Source organism: Poecile atricapillus, chromosome 1 (assembly GCF_030490865.1).
Source record: "Poecile atricapillus isolate bPoeAtr1 chromosome 1, bPoeAtr1.hap1, whole genome shotgun sequence".
In the NCBI taxonomy this organism is placed as follows: domain Eukaryota; kingdom Metazoa; phylum Chordata; class Aves; order Passeriformes; family Paridae; genus Poecile; species Poecile atricapillus.
Window position 1 is genome coordinate 128,350,802 of NC_081249.1, and position 16,045 is coordinate 128,366,846.

At 43.6% G+C, this 16,045-nt stretch overlaps 2 protein-coding genes across 2 annotated transcripts; both read left to right on the forward strand.

The window, feature by feature from the left end:
* Nucleotides 1-2,541: 2,541 nt before the first annotated feature.
* FGF19 (fibroblast growth factor 19) lies at nt 2,542-7,025 on the forward strand. Its single transcript, XM_058846641.1, has 3 exons — nt 2,542-3,373; nt 3,464-3,567; nt 6,680-7,025. The coding sequence occupies exons 1-3, from the start codon at nt 2,542-2,544 to the stop codon at nt 7,010-7,012; spliced, it is 1,269 nt and encodes a 422-aa protein (XP_058702624.1). The 3' UTR covers nt 7,013-7,025.
* Nucleotides 7,026-10,922: 3,897 nt separating this feature from the next.
* Nucleotides 10,923-15,552, forward strand: LTO1 (LTO1 maturation factor of ABCE1). The gene is made up of 5 exons (XM_058840625.1): nt 10,923-10,993; nt 12,225-12,330; nt 13,126-13,196; nt 13,657-13,774; nt 14,111-15,552. The coding sequence occupies exons 1-5, from the start codon at nt 10,938-10,940 to the stop codon at nt 14,177-14,179; spliced, it is 420 nt and encodes a 139-aa protein (XP_058696608.1). The 5' UTR covers nt 10,923-10,937; the 3' UTR covers nt 14,180-15,552.
* Nucleotides 15,553-16,045: the final 493 nt, after the last annotated feature.

Sequence of the window (16,045 nt, forward strand, 5' to 3'; positions counted from 1 at the left end):
CTTTGGTCTCCACCACAAGGTAGCCTGCTATGACCAACTTTGACTCATGGGTAGTTTCTTGCCCTATTTCCTCATCATTTTTGTGGCCACCTTCCTTAGTTGCTTTTCAGTTGGTTTCAATGATGTTGTTATCCAGTACAGCACAAGCCCTCTGTTACCTTTTTGGTGTGTTCCAGGATCCCTGGATGTCTGATTTTTAATTATAGCTAATTTTATTCTTCCAAAACACATTGACTTCATTATTACCGAAAGCTGGACTTCTCATTCTGCCAAAATTACACTGGGACATTGGAAAGTGCAGTGGAAATAAATGATTCATTGCAACAGGTGAAAATGCTTTTGCAATTGTGTACTGTTTGGTCAGGAGGTATTTTTGTTCTGACTTTCCTCCTGGGTTTTTGGTTGTTTCTCCTATCTTCATAGAAGCAGAAAATCCAACACTACCAGGTTTCCTTGTTGCAGGAAGCAAGTCCAGCATTGGAAGTGATGGTGGTATTTACCCTACCATACATTTGTTCTGGGAACTTTTTTTTTTCCTGCAAATGCATTTGTAAGAACATGCAAAGGTATGTATCTTTCTACTGAACTTTGATAAAAGATGCCAATAAATGATAAAGTTCAGTGACACGGACAGGAACTGAAATTAAAATCATGTGTTGCAATTCTTGTATTTTGAATTCAGTGACATTCATTAGCTCATTTATCTCTAGCTAAAAATAAGGCCCTGAATCTGAGTTAATAATCTAGTTTTTTTTTTTTCTTTACAGAGGCAATAAAGAAATTAACACTTCCAGGGTATATTTAACCCATATCTCTTCAGCAGCTGTTTTGTGATAGGATTGGTGCTATTGAGTCCAATTAAGTGTTTGCAGGCACTTACCTCTGTGAGTGACTACAGGGGTACCTGAACAAATTATTTAGGTTAAAACCTTTGCCTAACAAGAGAGGCCATTCCAAAAAATTGATTAAGTGCTTAATTTTTAAAAAATTTTATTAGACACAAACCCTTTAACATCAGTCCATGTAATATCAGCAACAGCAGCAATGAAAATAATTTTTAAAGCCTCTCCAACAATTGTTGGGAAATTCCCCTTTATAGCTAGCTTTTTCATAGGTTTGAAGGTTTCATTTAGTGCAAGTGATTTGTCCTTTCTGCCTCAATTTTTGATCCTCACAGAGATGAATGAACAATTCCTTACTGCTTAAAAGAAACTTGATATTCTTGATGAATAAAACATACACTCATGATTATTATTCCTACTAAAGTATAGCAGACGTAGTGATCATAAAATAGCTTCTATTCACTGAGATGCACAGAAAAATTAAGCTAAAGAAGCCTTTCAGATTCATTTCAGACCATAACCTCTGTGTGTGTGGTGGGTGCTGAGTACCTTGAAGAATGCCAGGATGAGTTACATGCACAACTGCTGTGGGGCCCAGGGCTGCAGGACAGGAACTGCCTTTGTAGCAGCCATGTAATAACATTGCAAAGGGAAAAAAGAATTAGGGACTCACATGCCTTAGTATTATTTACTGGGCTTATAATACTGTGAACTTCCGTGATGTAAGAAAGATCAGAATTGGTAGGAAAACCCACACATGATTTGGAGGATGCAGCAGGAGACACCTGAATGAAAAGTGGTCTTAATCCTTATTATTCAGCAACCATGCAGGGGAAAAACTAGGATATTTTCTGGGTGTTTCAAGCTGATCACCAAAAAATGCCCAAAGCTAATCAAAAGCAGTAGCTGCTTTTAAAATGATTGATGAGATTCAATCCCTCACTCTCAGTGAGTTTGTTATGCAAGACCCTGATCATCCAAACTCAAACTGATCGATGTCAACTCCAGTTAAATGCACCTGAATTTGCACATGATAACAAGATATCATCCTACAAGCCTCTGTATTTTTGTATGGCCTTGTGTATGTGCCCGTCCTCAATGAGCTAAGATTGCTCATGAAGAAAAGTTTTTTGTGGGAGTGTTTGCAGGAGGGAGATGCAAGTGTAGGGACAAAAGTATGAAAGCAAACTAGCAAAATATAAAAACATTATGTGGAAGCTGACTGAAGCTCTGTGTTTCAGAGCTTTGTGTTCCTGTGGTCAGGAGGTAGGGTTATGACTTGTTTAATTGTCATTTTATGTCCTGTGGGGGAAAGAATATTTTTTTCTTTACGAAATGACCAGTTTTCTTTTTTGAAATCTGAGAAAATTCCTTCAATGATCACTCTGGATTTACAGCAGAAAAATCGGCAGCAATCCCTTCAAACATCTCTGAGATGCAAATAGGATAGAAAACCCCCAAATGTGTGTGTCTTCTTTTTTCCAGGGGCACTTGTTGAGCGAGCTCCCTGGGAGGAGCCCACATGGAAAAAAATCATGCGCAGACCAGAAGAAAATTTCTGTTTGAAGCTTAAATTTTCTTCACCCCCAGTCTCTTTGTAAGGGGACGAACAGGATCTGGAGAGCCCTCCGGAGCGGCTCCCCCGAGGCGAGGCAGCCGCATCCCAGGGGCCAGGCTCCATCTAGTGCCACGGCCGGGGATGGCCGGGCGGGGATCCAGCCCTGAGCCACGCCGGGACACCCGCAGCCGCCGGTACCTGGCCGGACCGGGCTGTACCAGCACCGTGTGCGGCCGTGCCCCACCGGCTTCCCCAGAACCGGGAGCGGCCGTCCCGCTCCCCCAGCGTTCGGCCCCTGCCGGAGAGGCGAGCCCAGGTTTAGGCAGCGGCTCTTTGATTTCTGAAAAGGGAAATGAAATGCAGGACGGGCAAGGGCGAAGGCAGGGGCTGAGCCGCGGCGGGGAGCAGGGCAGCCTCCTGCCACTGGGTGGGCCGGGTACACACACGCCCACCCCCGGTCCCAGTCCCGGCACCACATCGGGGCTGCGGGACGTGCAGTGCCCCGGGACCGCGGCCGGAGCCTCGCAGGAGCAGAGAGCTCGAAGATGCCGATGCGGAGGAAGCGACTTTAGGGTGTCCCCTACGAAATGGTGTCACACGCTCAGTATTTTCGGGGGGAGTGACCGATCCGGCTATGAAATGGGCTCTATATCGGATGCGGCCGGATCGATGGAGCTGATAACGGCGAGCTATAAAAGGCCGGGGGGCGGCTGCGGCCGCGCTACAAGCCCGAGGCGCCGAGCCGGGATGGGGCTGCGCCCCGCCGCGCTGGCGCTGCTCGGCCTGGCGGCCGCTGCCGCCTCCGCGCTGCCGCTGCCGCTGCCCGACGCCGGCCCGCACCTCAACTACGGCTGGGGAGAGCCCATCCGGCTGCGGCACCTCTACACCGCCAGCAAGCACGGGCTCTTCAGCTGCTTCCTGCGCATCGGCGCCGACGGGCGGGTGGACGCGGCCGGCAGCCAGAGCCCGCAGAGTGAGTGGCGGCGGCGGGGATGGGGATGGGGACGGGGCTGGGCCGGGGCCGCGGGGGTGACACTGCTGTCCCCTCTATCTCTGCCCGCAGGTCTGCTGGAGATCCGCGCCGTGGCCGTGCGCACCGTGGCCATCAAGGGCGTGCAGAGCTCCCGGTACCTGTGCATGGACGAGGCGGGGCGGCTGCACGGGCAGGTGAGCACCCGCGCTGCTGTTCCCGGGGGCATTTTGCACTCTGGAACAGCGGCGCGTTCTAATAACGGGGTAACAAAGTTTCCAGGTGTCCGCCACCCTTCTTCCCCCACCTCCCCCGCCTGATCTCCTTAGGACTTGCGGTTCTTGGCACCGTCACTGCCGAAAGGCTGTGGGGATTGTTAGAAGGCAGAAAGGAAACGTAGTTTAGAAAGTAAATGATGTTTTGCGTGTCCCCTGCTAAAATATACCAAAAATACAGCCCAGGGAAAAAATTGCATTTAAATTTAAAATTCTCATCAGTGGGAGACTGTGATTCTGCTGCAGAAATAGATTAAGCTCTGCTGTAGAATATAAATAATTTCTCACTGTTCAGGTCAGGTATTCTGGAACAAAAAAATAAAATTAAGAAAGTGCTCCTTTGGGGAAGAGTTGCAGCCAGCTGGATGCCAGACAAACAACTCCCAGGAACACGGGGTTGCTATCTCCTAGGAAGTTGCAAACAGAAAAATGATTTTGAGGAGGAAAGGATGCTTCTCCACTGCCTCTCTTCTGCCTTTCTGTAACTGCACACCTGCGGACTCTGAGGGCATGGGGAGTTAATTGCCCCACTGATGCCACTAGGCTAGCTTTTTCACTCGGTTTAGCAACAAGTCATGGACATAAACTCATTTTTAAGGCATGTGAATACATTATTAACTCTAGAATTTGTCAGGTGCAGTTCAGATTTAGTCTGTACAGATGCCTGAGTTTCACAGAGTGATGGCTTTTCATGATGCAACATTAAAGATACAGCTTGATCATTTTTTGATTATTCCAGCAAAATTTCTGCTGATTTCACTCACAAAAGGACTTGGTCCATTCTCAAAACTCCTAGTAGGTTTAATAACAACAATGATATTTCTGAATGGGGATAGAATTAAGAATGTGTAAATTGAATTAAGTCTTTCTTTCTGAATTTCCTTGCTTTTCTGGGCTTAAATCAGTCGAGGCTGAGATGAAATGCACAGGTACAGATGAATAGTCAGGGTGATGGTAGGTCAGTTATTAGCTTAATTCTTTAATGTATATCCAAAACAAACCAGAGCCTGGATTCTGCTCCTATTGGAGCTACCAGCTGAACTTGAGCAATCACAGAATTTTAAAATGGCTTTCCTATAACACCATTTGAAGGCATACATGTTGGTTGGAACTGCATTTGTTGGTGTAGAGTATTAGATACAGGTTGGGGTTTTATTCTGCAAACACAAGAGCTCATAGCTGTCCTGTCCCATCTCTGTGTCGTGGACACCTGCTGTCACCTCTGTGCTCACAGCCCAGCCAGGCAGCTCTGCAGGTAAATCTTTACCTTATCAGCACCATGCTCAGGACTTGGAGAACAAAAGGGCAAACACGGTGTCTGGGGGCTGAACCTGTGCTCCTGCAACATGGCCTGTTTTGACACTGGAAAACTGATGACTGGGGTTGGTTTTTGAGTGTGCTGTGTGCTGTAGTCAGTAGTTTAGGGGAAATGCTGAATATATTGACATACTGTGATTCCTCCTGTGAAAAAAAATCCCTCCTGTGAAAAAAAAATAAATCTGGAAATACTTAAAAAGTCTGTTTGGTACTTGTTTAAAAAATCAGACTGGAGACCATCCCAATCAAATGAAGAGGGAAAGGTATAGCTGAGACACAGGGACTCAATCAATATCTGTTGTTTGTAGAGTGCACTTCTTAAGCAAGAAGCTCTTTTATTTCATCATCCTTTTTAGTGAGGCTGAGCACTCCTAAAGACAGCTAACAATCCAGCTCCAATTATTTGTCATATACATATATTTTCTGAGATATGTGTGTGTAGAAGGATAAATATTGCACCATTTTATTTGGAGAAAACGTATTTTTTAAAATTACTTTATTAATTTAAAACATGCTTTTAAAAGATAACCAAATGCATGTCCTTAATTTTACTCCCTGTTACTAAGGAGGGTGTCTGAGAAAGGCCCGGAAGTACTAAATATGCTCTCTGTTCAGACAGGCAGAACATGTAAGGACATTTCTGTCTCTGCAGACTGAGATATAATCAGCAATTCTCTTTTATTGACCACAGGTTCAATCACCTGCAGTGGCTGAGACTGAAATACCACCAGAGTTGTAAGAAATGCAGTGCTGATGTAAAGATCTGGAGAGGTCAGACCTGCTGATATGGGTCTAATGTACAAATAGAATATATATATACATATATATGTTTACAACTTAGGCTGTTGCAGATATATAATATCTGTACAGGCCGTTGCAAATGTAATCCTACAAATTCATACCTAAGAAAATACATTCTTCTCTACAAAATCCTAACTTGTGCTGGTATTCATTCAACAGTTCTCATGTTAACATGAAAATGGCACTTCGTAAAAGGGTCTTTGGCAATTACAGTAAATTTTGAGCAGAAAAAGATGGAAATTACCTTTTAGCATTGTTTTACTGATTAACCACATTGTCTTTCTACAGACCTCATACTGAAGCCCTTGCACAGGCAAATCTCTAACAGAGCAGGAATTCTATACTTGTATTATGACTCATGGCTGCAGTTAAGGACTGCTCATCTAAATCAGCACTGGCACCTGAGATTCTTTTTCCCAGTGCTCAGGACAGGATAAGTGTGGTGGCTATGGAGAGGCACATCTCAGGATTCACAGCTTATTAAATGGGATGGACATGGAAAGTACTTCAGGGGGAATAAGGATAGGATAGGATAGGATAGGATAGGATAGGATAGGATAGGATAGGATAGGATAGGATAGGATAGGATAGGATAGGATAGGATAGGATAGGATAGGATAGGATAGGATAGGATAGGATAGGATAGGATAGGATAGAATAGAATAGAATAGAATAGAATAGAATAGAATAGAATAGAATAGAATAGAATAGAATAGAATAGAATAGAATAGAATAGAATAGAATAGAATAGAATAGAATAGAATAGAATAGAATAGAATAGAATAGAATAGGAGACAAGCCAGAAGGACACCCCCATTGAAGGACAAGGACTTTTCCCATCCAAGGTTTGTTTTGTTGTTGAATACAACCAGCCTGGTGGGTATATTTGTAATTCTTGCTCTTCCTTACTGCTCAGCTCAGGTATTCTACTGAAGACTGTTCCTTTGAGGAGGAGATTCGCCCAGATGGCTACAACGTGTATAAATCCAAAAAACATGGAATATCGGTGTCTTTGAGCAGTGCCAAACAAAGACAGCAGTTCAAGGGGAAAGATTTCCTTCCCCTGTCTCACTTCTTGCCCATGATCAACACCGTGCCCGTGGAGTCAGCAGACTTTGGTGAATACGGTGATTACAGCCAGGCCTTTGAGCCAGAGTTGTTCTCCTCGCCCCTGGAGACAGACAGCATGGACCCGTTTGGCATCGCCTCTAAACTGTCCCCAGTGAAGAGCCCCAGCTTCCAGAAGTGACTGTGCTCCCACACGTTCTTACAGAAATATTGCAGAGTATTGCAGAGTTTTAGCTTTTTTGTAGTGATATTTGGGAACTTTTTTGTGTGTTTGAGTACGAAGCCAGCCTTGTCCTTGTTGTACCTGTAAGAGATGAGTGCCAAGAGGCTGTTCTCTAGTCTAAAGAATTGCCTATCCATAGTTTTGTTTGGAAAAGGAGAATTAAATGCAAAAAGTTTAGAGCTTTATCAGAATTCTTCCATAGGTGGTGATAAAAAACCTATAATTTTTCTACACCAGCTTCACTTCCACATATATTCACCTGTTATATCTGCTCATATGAGCAAATGTAGAAAACCTTCTCCTCTTCAGAGACCTCAAACTCAAACATTTGGACCAAAACTAGATGAAGGAAAACATCACACCAGATGTAATTTGAGTTAGTGCTTCTTCTTAAAAGGCTGCGAATAACATTCTGGGAAAAACTTTCTATTGAAAGCATACTACTGAAAAAACAAATCTGCTTGTATATTGTGATTTTTCTTCCCTTAGAAAATACAGAAAGAAGTGAACGATTTCTCCCTTCCCTTACTGCTAAAAAGTTCTTTGGGAAACTTGATCATTGATTTCTTTTGCAGGCTAAATTCTGTTCTCTGTGGCATCAGAATCATCCAGCAGAGAGTTCTCATCAAAATCAGTGAGAATTCTGTGTGTGGTTGGAAGAGTGAAAGGGCTAGAATTGATGTTCATCAAATAGGGAATGAGCAGCTCAAATCAATTTTTAAATGAAGATTCTGTTGCATGTATATGTCATTAGCAAACAAAGAAAAACACTAAGAATGGATGTATAGGTCAAATCAGTTGTAAAATAGGTTTTTGTGTTTAACCTTTAACCACTAGGAATTCTTTCAAGTCACTTCCAGGCTTGATTCAGCATCCATGGGAATCAGTGGAGAGATGGTTTAGTGAGTTAAAAAGCCGCAGAACTGAGTTAGGATTCTCCTTGCAGGAAGGGATTGTGAGTACCTCTGGTCAAAGCACCTGATGTCTTCAAGTTCTGTTCTCCCTTTGAGAAGATTCAAAGAAGGAATAAGTAAGGTGAAGCCAAAGGAAAAAAATAAAATAAAAAAAAGGATGGTTCAGGGATTCTACTTGTTTCCAAAGGTTCATTTATAACAGAGATTTCGGTACAAAAAAAAATAAGCTCTACTGGAAATACTGGTGTTCTTCTGACCTAGCACTTCATTACCAATGCAATATTTATAATTAATTTATTGAATACATACATCTGTTTATTTTGTTACTGTTATTTATGCTCAAAATTCTATTTATATAGTCCTGAAGGTGGGTTTTTTAGTTGTAACAAATCTTGTGAAGTTTTGTAATCAATGAAATTTCAGCCAACGATAGCTTTTTACATTTCTGTACATTAACAGTACTGCAATGTGTACATTTGCAATAAAACAGAAAATCATCTTCAATTCTGAAATCTGCTTGACTCTCTTGTCTCTCCCTAAGTACCATATCCACACATCTTCTAAATACCTCCAGAGCTGGTGACTCAACCACTCCCCTGGGCAGCTTCATGACAAAAAAAATCCCTTGGGTAGAAGGCTACTCCCATTTAAAAGTGGGAACCATTCTAACCGGTGCTGCCAGGGAGAAAAGTGGTGAGTTTTGCCTGAAAGAGATGTCAGTTTCTGGCAGGAAAAGAGCCCGAATGTTTCCATTTGGAAATGCTGTGAGTCACAGGAACAGATTTCTTGGCTGGCAAACTTTTCCCATGGTGTTTTCCCATTCTCTTTTGTGCTGAGCCACTGCCACACATCCGGGGGGTTCCCACTCCTCTTGTGCTGGTAGAGGCAGTTCTGATTTTCAGGTTGTTTTATTCCAAAACTTTTCAAATTTCAGAGGGTTTAATTTCCAGTTTTGATCAGTCACTGTATTTTCTTTGAATGCCTTTCAAGACTTTTCTTAAAAAAAAAAAAAAAACCAAACCAGAAAAAACAAAAAACCCAAACCAGAAAACAAAATAAAATACGAATTAACTTTTAAAGTTTGGGGGGGAAAAAAAAGTCACTTTTACTTTACTGCTAAAAAATTGTACAGATTTGACAGGAAACATGACAAATAATGGAGTTTGGAGGGTACACAGTTAAAGTGTGCTAGTGAGAGATTTTTTAAAGTGGTTGTAACATTTTGACTATTTCTCAAGGGTGCAAAGACAGGTAACCTTACATTATGAGAACAGCACCTTGAGCTCTCTCGTGACCCTATTTGCTGACACCTTTGGATTACCATTTTCTACCGGCAGCACGGTGATTTTTCCTGCAACAGCATGGTTAGAGGTTGGTTCAGTATTTATTCAGACGGAGGGAAGAATGCCAGGAGCTAAATTAACCCACACCGCTTCCTGGAGTGCTTCAGTTTTCGTTGGAGTTTTCCCATCCCAGCTCTGACCAAACCTGGGTGTTTGGTTTATAAAATCTTACAAGATCTCGGCTTGATGTGGGAGGGTTGCTGGGAAATGCTTCCCCTGCCCTTCGACACCTGACTCAGTCAAGAACCGGGTGTGCAAAACCTCCAAAAAACACCTTTGTCTCTGTGGGAATGTAAACATCACCACCACCCCTCAGCACACACGTCCCCTGTCCATCAGAGCTCCTCAAAGACAGTAGGACAATGGCGGTGCTTTCATTTGCAACAGCACATTTTACAGCCCTAAAAGGTTTTTAGCTCAGGTGTCAAATGTCTCCTTGTGAAGTCTCAGCTGGAAGCTGTGATGTGCAAATACGAGTTGTTAGAGGAGTGGGGAGGCTGCAGGAAAGGAGATACTGAGCGTCTTCATTTCCACTTGGAGGAAGTGTAAAAAACTATAAATCAATTCAAATAGTTTACCTTTGCTCAAATCACTGAAACCCTGTTGGTGGAAAATTCGGAGGCCACTCTTTCTGCTCTGCCAGTCTACTTTGCATATGAATGGAGATATGGGGATACAACATGATAAATTAAATAAAATGTCCCTTTTTTTCCCTCAAAATATACATATTCCAGCATCAGGCTGGCAAAATAGTGTGACCCAGAGCCACATTTTCATTAAGTATCTGGAAAGTAATAGTGTAAGTTAACTTTAAAATATGCACTTATAAATGAGTATAAATGTTTCCTTTGACCATTGTTGATCTGTAACAACTCTTAAGTATTTTAACAGAGCAGCCTAGAACGGTACACTACAGTTTGGGTGGGTATTTACACCAAAAAAATTTACGTTTTAGAATCATAGACTGGTTTGAATTGGAAGGGACCTTAAAGATAATTTCATTCCAGGGGCAGGGACACCTTTCTAGGTTGCTCAAAGCCCCATCCAACCTGGCCTTGGACACCTTCCAGGGATGGGGCATCCACAGCTTCTCTGGGCAACCTGTGCCAGAGTCTCACCACAGCCACAGGGAAAATATGTGGGCATATGTACCAAAAATACACTTTTTGAAAGCCAGAGACACCGATATCATATGAGAGAGAGGGGCAGACTATAATTCTGTGACCAGGGACAAGACCCGACAGAACGGCCTGAAGCAGTGTCAGGGCAGGCCTAGGCTGGACACCAGGAAAAGGTTCCTCACCCAGAGGGTGGTCGGGGAGTGGACCAGGCTCCGCAGGGCAGTGGTAGCAGCACCAAGGCTAGCAGAGCTCAGGGAGCGTCTGCACAACGCTTTGAGGTACAGGGTGGGATTTCTGGGACACGGGGTGGGATTTCTGGGACACGGGGTGGGATTTTAGGAAGCCGACAGGTTTCCCCATCGACGCGCCGGGCTGGGCTCTGTGGCGGCGCTCGGGCGCCCCCTAGTGGCCTCATACCGCCATGGCGATTGGGCGTGGCTCGCAGTGAGGGGCGTGTCCTGTGCGCTCAGACCACGCCCCCTCCCGCGCGCCGTCCGTTCCCGGCATGCCTCGCGCCGCCATGGCCGACCTGTTTGATGGGATTGTGATGGCCGAGCAGAGGTGAGGGGGCAGAGGGTGTCTGGAGCGGCCCGAGAGGGGCTCCTCGGCAGCTCGGGGTTCCCTCGTGCCTGTGCTTCCCTGCGGGAGCTGCTAGGGCAGCGTCAGGGAAAGGAGAGCGAGTGCTGAGCCCGAGGAGGGCGGGGGAAATTCGCCTCTGCGCGTTTTGAGAGACCGATCACGGCGAAACGGCCTGAAGCTGAGTCGGGGAAGGTTTAGGTGGGACATCAGGGAATGCTCTTCATCCAGAGGGTGGTCGGGCGCTGGAACAGGCTGCCAAGGGACTTGATCTCAGCACAGAGTGGGACCGACCCCGGCAGGCTGGATTGATGGGCCGAGACCAGCGGGGTGAGGGTCAGCAAGGCCAAGTGGTGGGTCCAGCCCTTGGGTCACCTCAACCCTCTGCAGCGCCCCAGGATAGCGGGAGAGTTCCTGGAAAGCATCCCACAGGGAAAAGACCTCGGGCTGCTGGCCAAGAGCTGCCAAACACGAGCCCAGGTGGTCAGGAAGGACAATGACATCCTGGCCTGTGCCAGCAATAGTGCGGCCAGCACGACCAGGGCACTGACTGCCGCCTGTTCTGGAAACCGCTGAGGTCCCACCTTGAATCCTGCGGTCAGATTTAGGTTCCTCACTACAAAAAAGATTTTGAGGCGCTGGAGTGTGTCCAGATAAAAGAATTGAGCTGCGACAGGCTCTGGAGCACAAGTCAGATGAGAAGCGGCTGAATGAGATTGGGGGGCTCAGCCTGTAGGAAAGGAGGCTCGGGGAGGACCTTCTCTCTCCCTACAAATCACTGACAGGAACCCCCCCATGTGGAGTTGGACTTTTCTCCCTGGTAACAAGTGACAGGACAAAAGGAAGAGGCCTTGAATTGCACCAGAGGAGTTTTAAGTTGGACATAAGGAGGAATTTCTTTCTGGAAAAGGTTGCCAGGCCTTGGAAGGGGCTGCCCAGGGAGCTGCTAGAGTCACCATTTCTGGAGGTGTCTGAGGAACAGCTGGATGTAGCACTCAGGGCTCTGGTCTGGTTGTCACAGTGGTGATCATTCAGAGGTTTGACTGGTTGATCTTAGAGGTCTTTCCCAAATGTAATGAGACTGTGATTCTGGAACTTCGATTTTATGTGGTATTTCTAAGCTTTGGAGGCAATGCATGTTTCTGTTGCCCAGGCTCACTCATGTGCAGTATGAGCTCCGTATGAGATTAACAAAACTGTGATTCTGCGTTCCCAGGTTCCATGGGGAGGGGTACCAGGAGGGATTTGCAGAGGGCAGCCATGCTGGAATGGCTGAGGGCAGGAGGTACGGAGCGCTCCATGGAGCCAGGATCGGCTCAGAGGTAAATGGGGAAACACTTCAGCATTGGAATCTTCTTGTCACTAGAAAATGTCATATACACAGAAACTTTCAGGCTGGGGCCTGCTGTGTTTCACTGCTGTGACTGTATCTGGGAGGACCCATTTTGAGCTGGAGTGTTCAGTACATGTGCTTGTGTTTTTTGAGCTTATTTGCTGTATGGAGCTTTGGTAATCTTTTTTCCCAAATTTATGGCTAAAGGCTTTCCTCCCCTGCCACCATCTCCTGTGGGTCAGGATAGGGAAGAACATGGAATCTTGAGACATAAAGAGGCAGTTCCACATGTCTTGTGCACTCCACGTTAATTCTGATGCTCTGAGGGTTTGTGGCACTGTACCTCTTCAGCACACAGGCAGCTCTGTGTGCCAGCACACCTGGATCGATAACCATTCCTAGGAATTCAGGGGCTGGAGAGTAGCAGGGAGGCACCTTAACTTGTCCCATATGTCCAGCTCCAGTTTGTCACAGTCCCAGGATGAGAATGCCAAACAGCAGCCTCCAGAGCTGTATGGTTTTGTACAAAATGGTCCTGGACAGACCATAAGAGAGAAGTGCTTTTCATACTGGGAAAGCTGCAGAGGGAGGCAGGATTAGAGACATTGTGAGAGGATGACTTTGGTAATTTACACTTGTCAGCCTTTCCAGCTTGGAAACATGTTTGTGTATCCAGGGTTTAGTTTCCTGAGCAATGAGATACAGTGTAGTGCTTTATTTTTGTTTGATTGTCTGTACTATGTGTTCTTTGGGGTTTTTTCTTTCCCTCAAAATTCACTTTTAGATTGGTTGCTACCTTGGGTTTGCACTGACGTGGCACTATCTGCTCCAGAAATGCGCAGATGAAAAGAACAGGTGAGGTTAAAAAGGCTAAGAGACATTTTGCTATGACTTCTATTCTTCATATCTTTTTTTTTTTTTTTTTTTTTCTGTCCCATTTTGATTAATCAGTTTGTCAGAATGGCCTTTTTGGTTGCATTTCTTTATTTTGCCCAGTCATCTAATCAGTATTTTTGTTGATTCTTGAATATTTCTCAACTTTGGATCAGTAAGTTGTAAGGGAAACCTTAAATCTGTCAGTTGTGCCTTAATTCCCAAATTGGAATAATTCCTACTTTGGATAATTTCTTAAATATGTATAGAACACACCTGACAATGGGCTAAATGGGAGAAGTTGAATTAAAGAAGGACAGAGGGCTGGGTTTTGTACTCTGGGTTATTATGTATCAGTATAATTTTCATACTGATGGATTGAAAAAACTCCTGTGTGAAGATCATTTGGTTTTGTTTTGATCTGATTCTTTTTTCCTTCTAGCAAAAAAATAAGAGCTCTGGATTCATTAGTAGGGATGATTCAGAAATTCCCATATGAGGACCCCACTTACGATAAGCTGCAAGAAGATCTGGAAAAAATCAGAGGAAAATTTAAGCAGGTTTGTAGGACTGTTTTTTTAGCACATAAATTCCTTTTTGAAGATACTTAGTTTCTAAAGCTACTCCAAAATGCATTATTTGTGTGGAGCAGTTATTGTTTCCCTCCTGCAGTTGTAGCAAAATACTTGAAGTGAAATAAACTTGAAAGTTGAAAATTTCCCAACCATTAACAAATGCAAAAAAAATAATTCTTTGGAAAGCAAGTTTGAAATAATTTTTGACAATTTGAATTACAAGTGGGACCAGAAGAAGAGAAATGGAGCAATTGGTAGTTTTCTGAAACATTCTTCTTGGAAAACAGACCCTTTGAAACACTTCTATGTATTCTTTTTTAGGTTTGTTCCATGCTAAATATTCAGTCTGATTTTAGAATTGGTACTGAGAGATCTTCATTAACATTTTGAATGCAGCAAATGAAGATAAACATGGATGACCAAAGGAAAAAAGCATTAAAAGAACAGAACTGGAAAAATGTTTATCTTCTTTTATATTAAAAAAATCAAAATAATGAAGAGATGGATGTTAAAGGGGAAAGAGAAAATCACTGGACTTGCAATGTTATTTAACATTTATTATGTCCATATTTTATTTAGGATATTACACACACTAGTGTGTAAATCTGTTAAATAGAAATATTTGTTTTCATTCTTTGCTAGTCTTGTACTGATAATTCCTCGAACGGAAAGCAAGCATTTGCACAGTTTCCTTGTTTAAAGGATGCCTGTTACTTAAAAATCTGTGTATGCAGATCATTCAGTCTACACAATGTGTAGATGCTATGGGTGAAGGAAAATAAAATCAATTCCCTGCAGCCTTTGCAGCAGGAAAGAATTATGTAGGCAGGGGATAGAATGATAAAGGAGGTCAGAATGCAGAGGAGAAGGATGAAGATAATCTGCTCAGAATATGGAATTTGCACCTGGATTTTCCAGTAGTTTTGCAGACTGATGGAGGGAAGGGAGCAAACTCCACAAAATCTAACCCCAACAAGTTAACAATTTAAATGGTGGGTGAGATAAACATGACTGCCAGAAGAGTTATGATTCTCATTGACTGCATTTATTAGTACCTCTTACAGAGACCAGCATTTTATGTGCCAGCCTTGTAAAGTGACCTCTTTAGTTTCATTTCAAATCAATGGATGCTGCCAGCTGCATGTATTTAACTGTGTCAGTTGAGAGAAATACCTGGAACAGGCTTTGTCTTGGGCTGCTGGATGTCTTTGCATTTCAGTTCTGTAAGGAATTCCAGAATTCCTTTATCAGCTGTACCCTGTGTGTGTCTGGCTTTGCATGCATGGCACAGTGCAGCCTCATAAAGACAGATTTGAGGTTTTTGGTTTCTTTAATTGTCTTACATGTGAATTTTGATACATACAGGCAGTGTCAGAGCCATCTAGTGGATGTGTGGGATTGTAGGAGCTCAAAAATATTTGTATAGGTGAAGTTGTTAAAATAAACAGTACAAAACATACATGCTCATGAGAATTCTAATTATCTGGAAAAATCCTTTGAAAAGAGTAACACTGAGATAGGAATTCGTTTGTACTTGTTTCATCATTTGCAAAAATGTCTGTAAAAGCAAGGACAGGGTTGTGAGAGCTCCAAGTAGAGCATTTGTTTAATAGAAGTGTGTGATACGTGAGTGACAAGCCAAGGTGCTGCTCCAGAGATTATATCAAACACAAGTATTTTTGTTCAGCTCAGGAGAGAAAGGGTCTTTTGCAATCAGTTGGTGACTGTTTTTGGAAAATTGGTTTGGTGGCAATAAAATAAAGCTAAAGCAATACAAGAAGATTATCTTGTATTGCTTTAGCTTTATTTTTAATAAAATTATATAATAAATTATTATATAAATACATGTGCATATACTGAGCTGTAAGTATTGCATCAACCAGGATTTCCAGCTGGGATGTACCAAGTTCAGGGTTATCTATTAGGTCTTTAATTTTTTAATTAGGTCTTTAATTAAGTTTCATATGTGTGTACACACTGATGGAATCGCTTCTCCCATGAGTCTCTATTTTTCTGACTGTCTGCTGTTTCACACCTTGTGTGGGCCTGATTTGGTTTATTAAATGAGGCAGAGTTCAAAACTCTGTTGGATGTTCAGTTGTGTGCTTTCTTCAGTGCCAGTGTTTTTGTTTCCTGCAGTGAGTTGTGGGGGTTTGTGTGCCGTTCAGGGCTGTGACAGCGGAACATTCCCCGTAGCGTTGCGCACGGGTGACAAGGTGACACCACCTTCCCAAAAGCACCTCCAGGGAGGAAGGC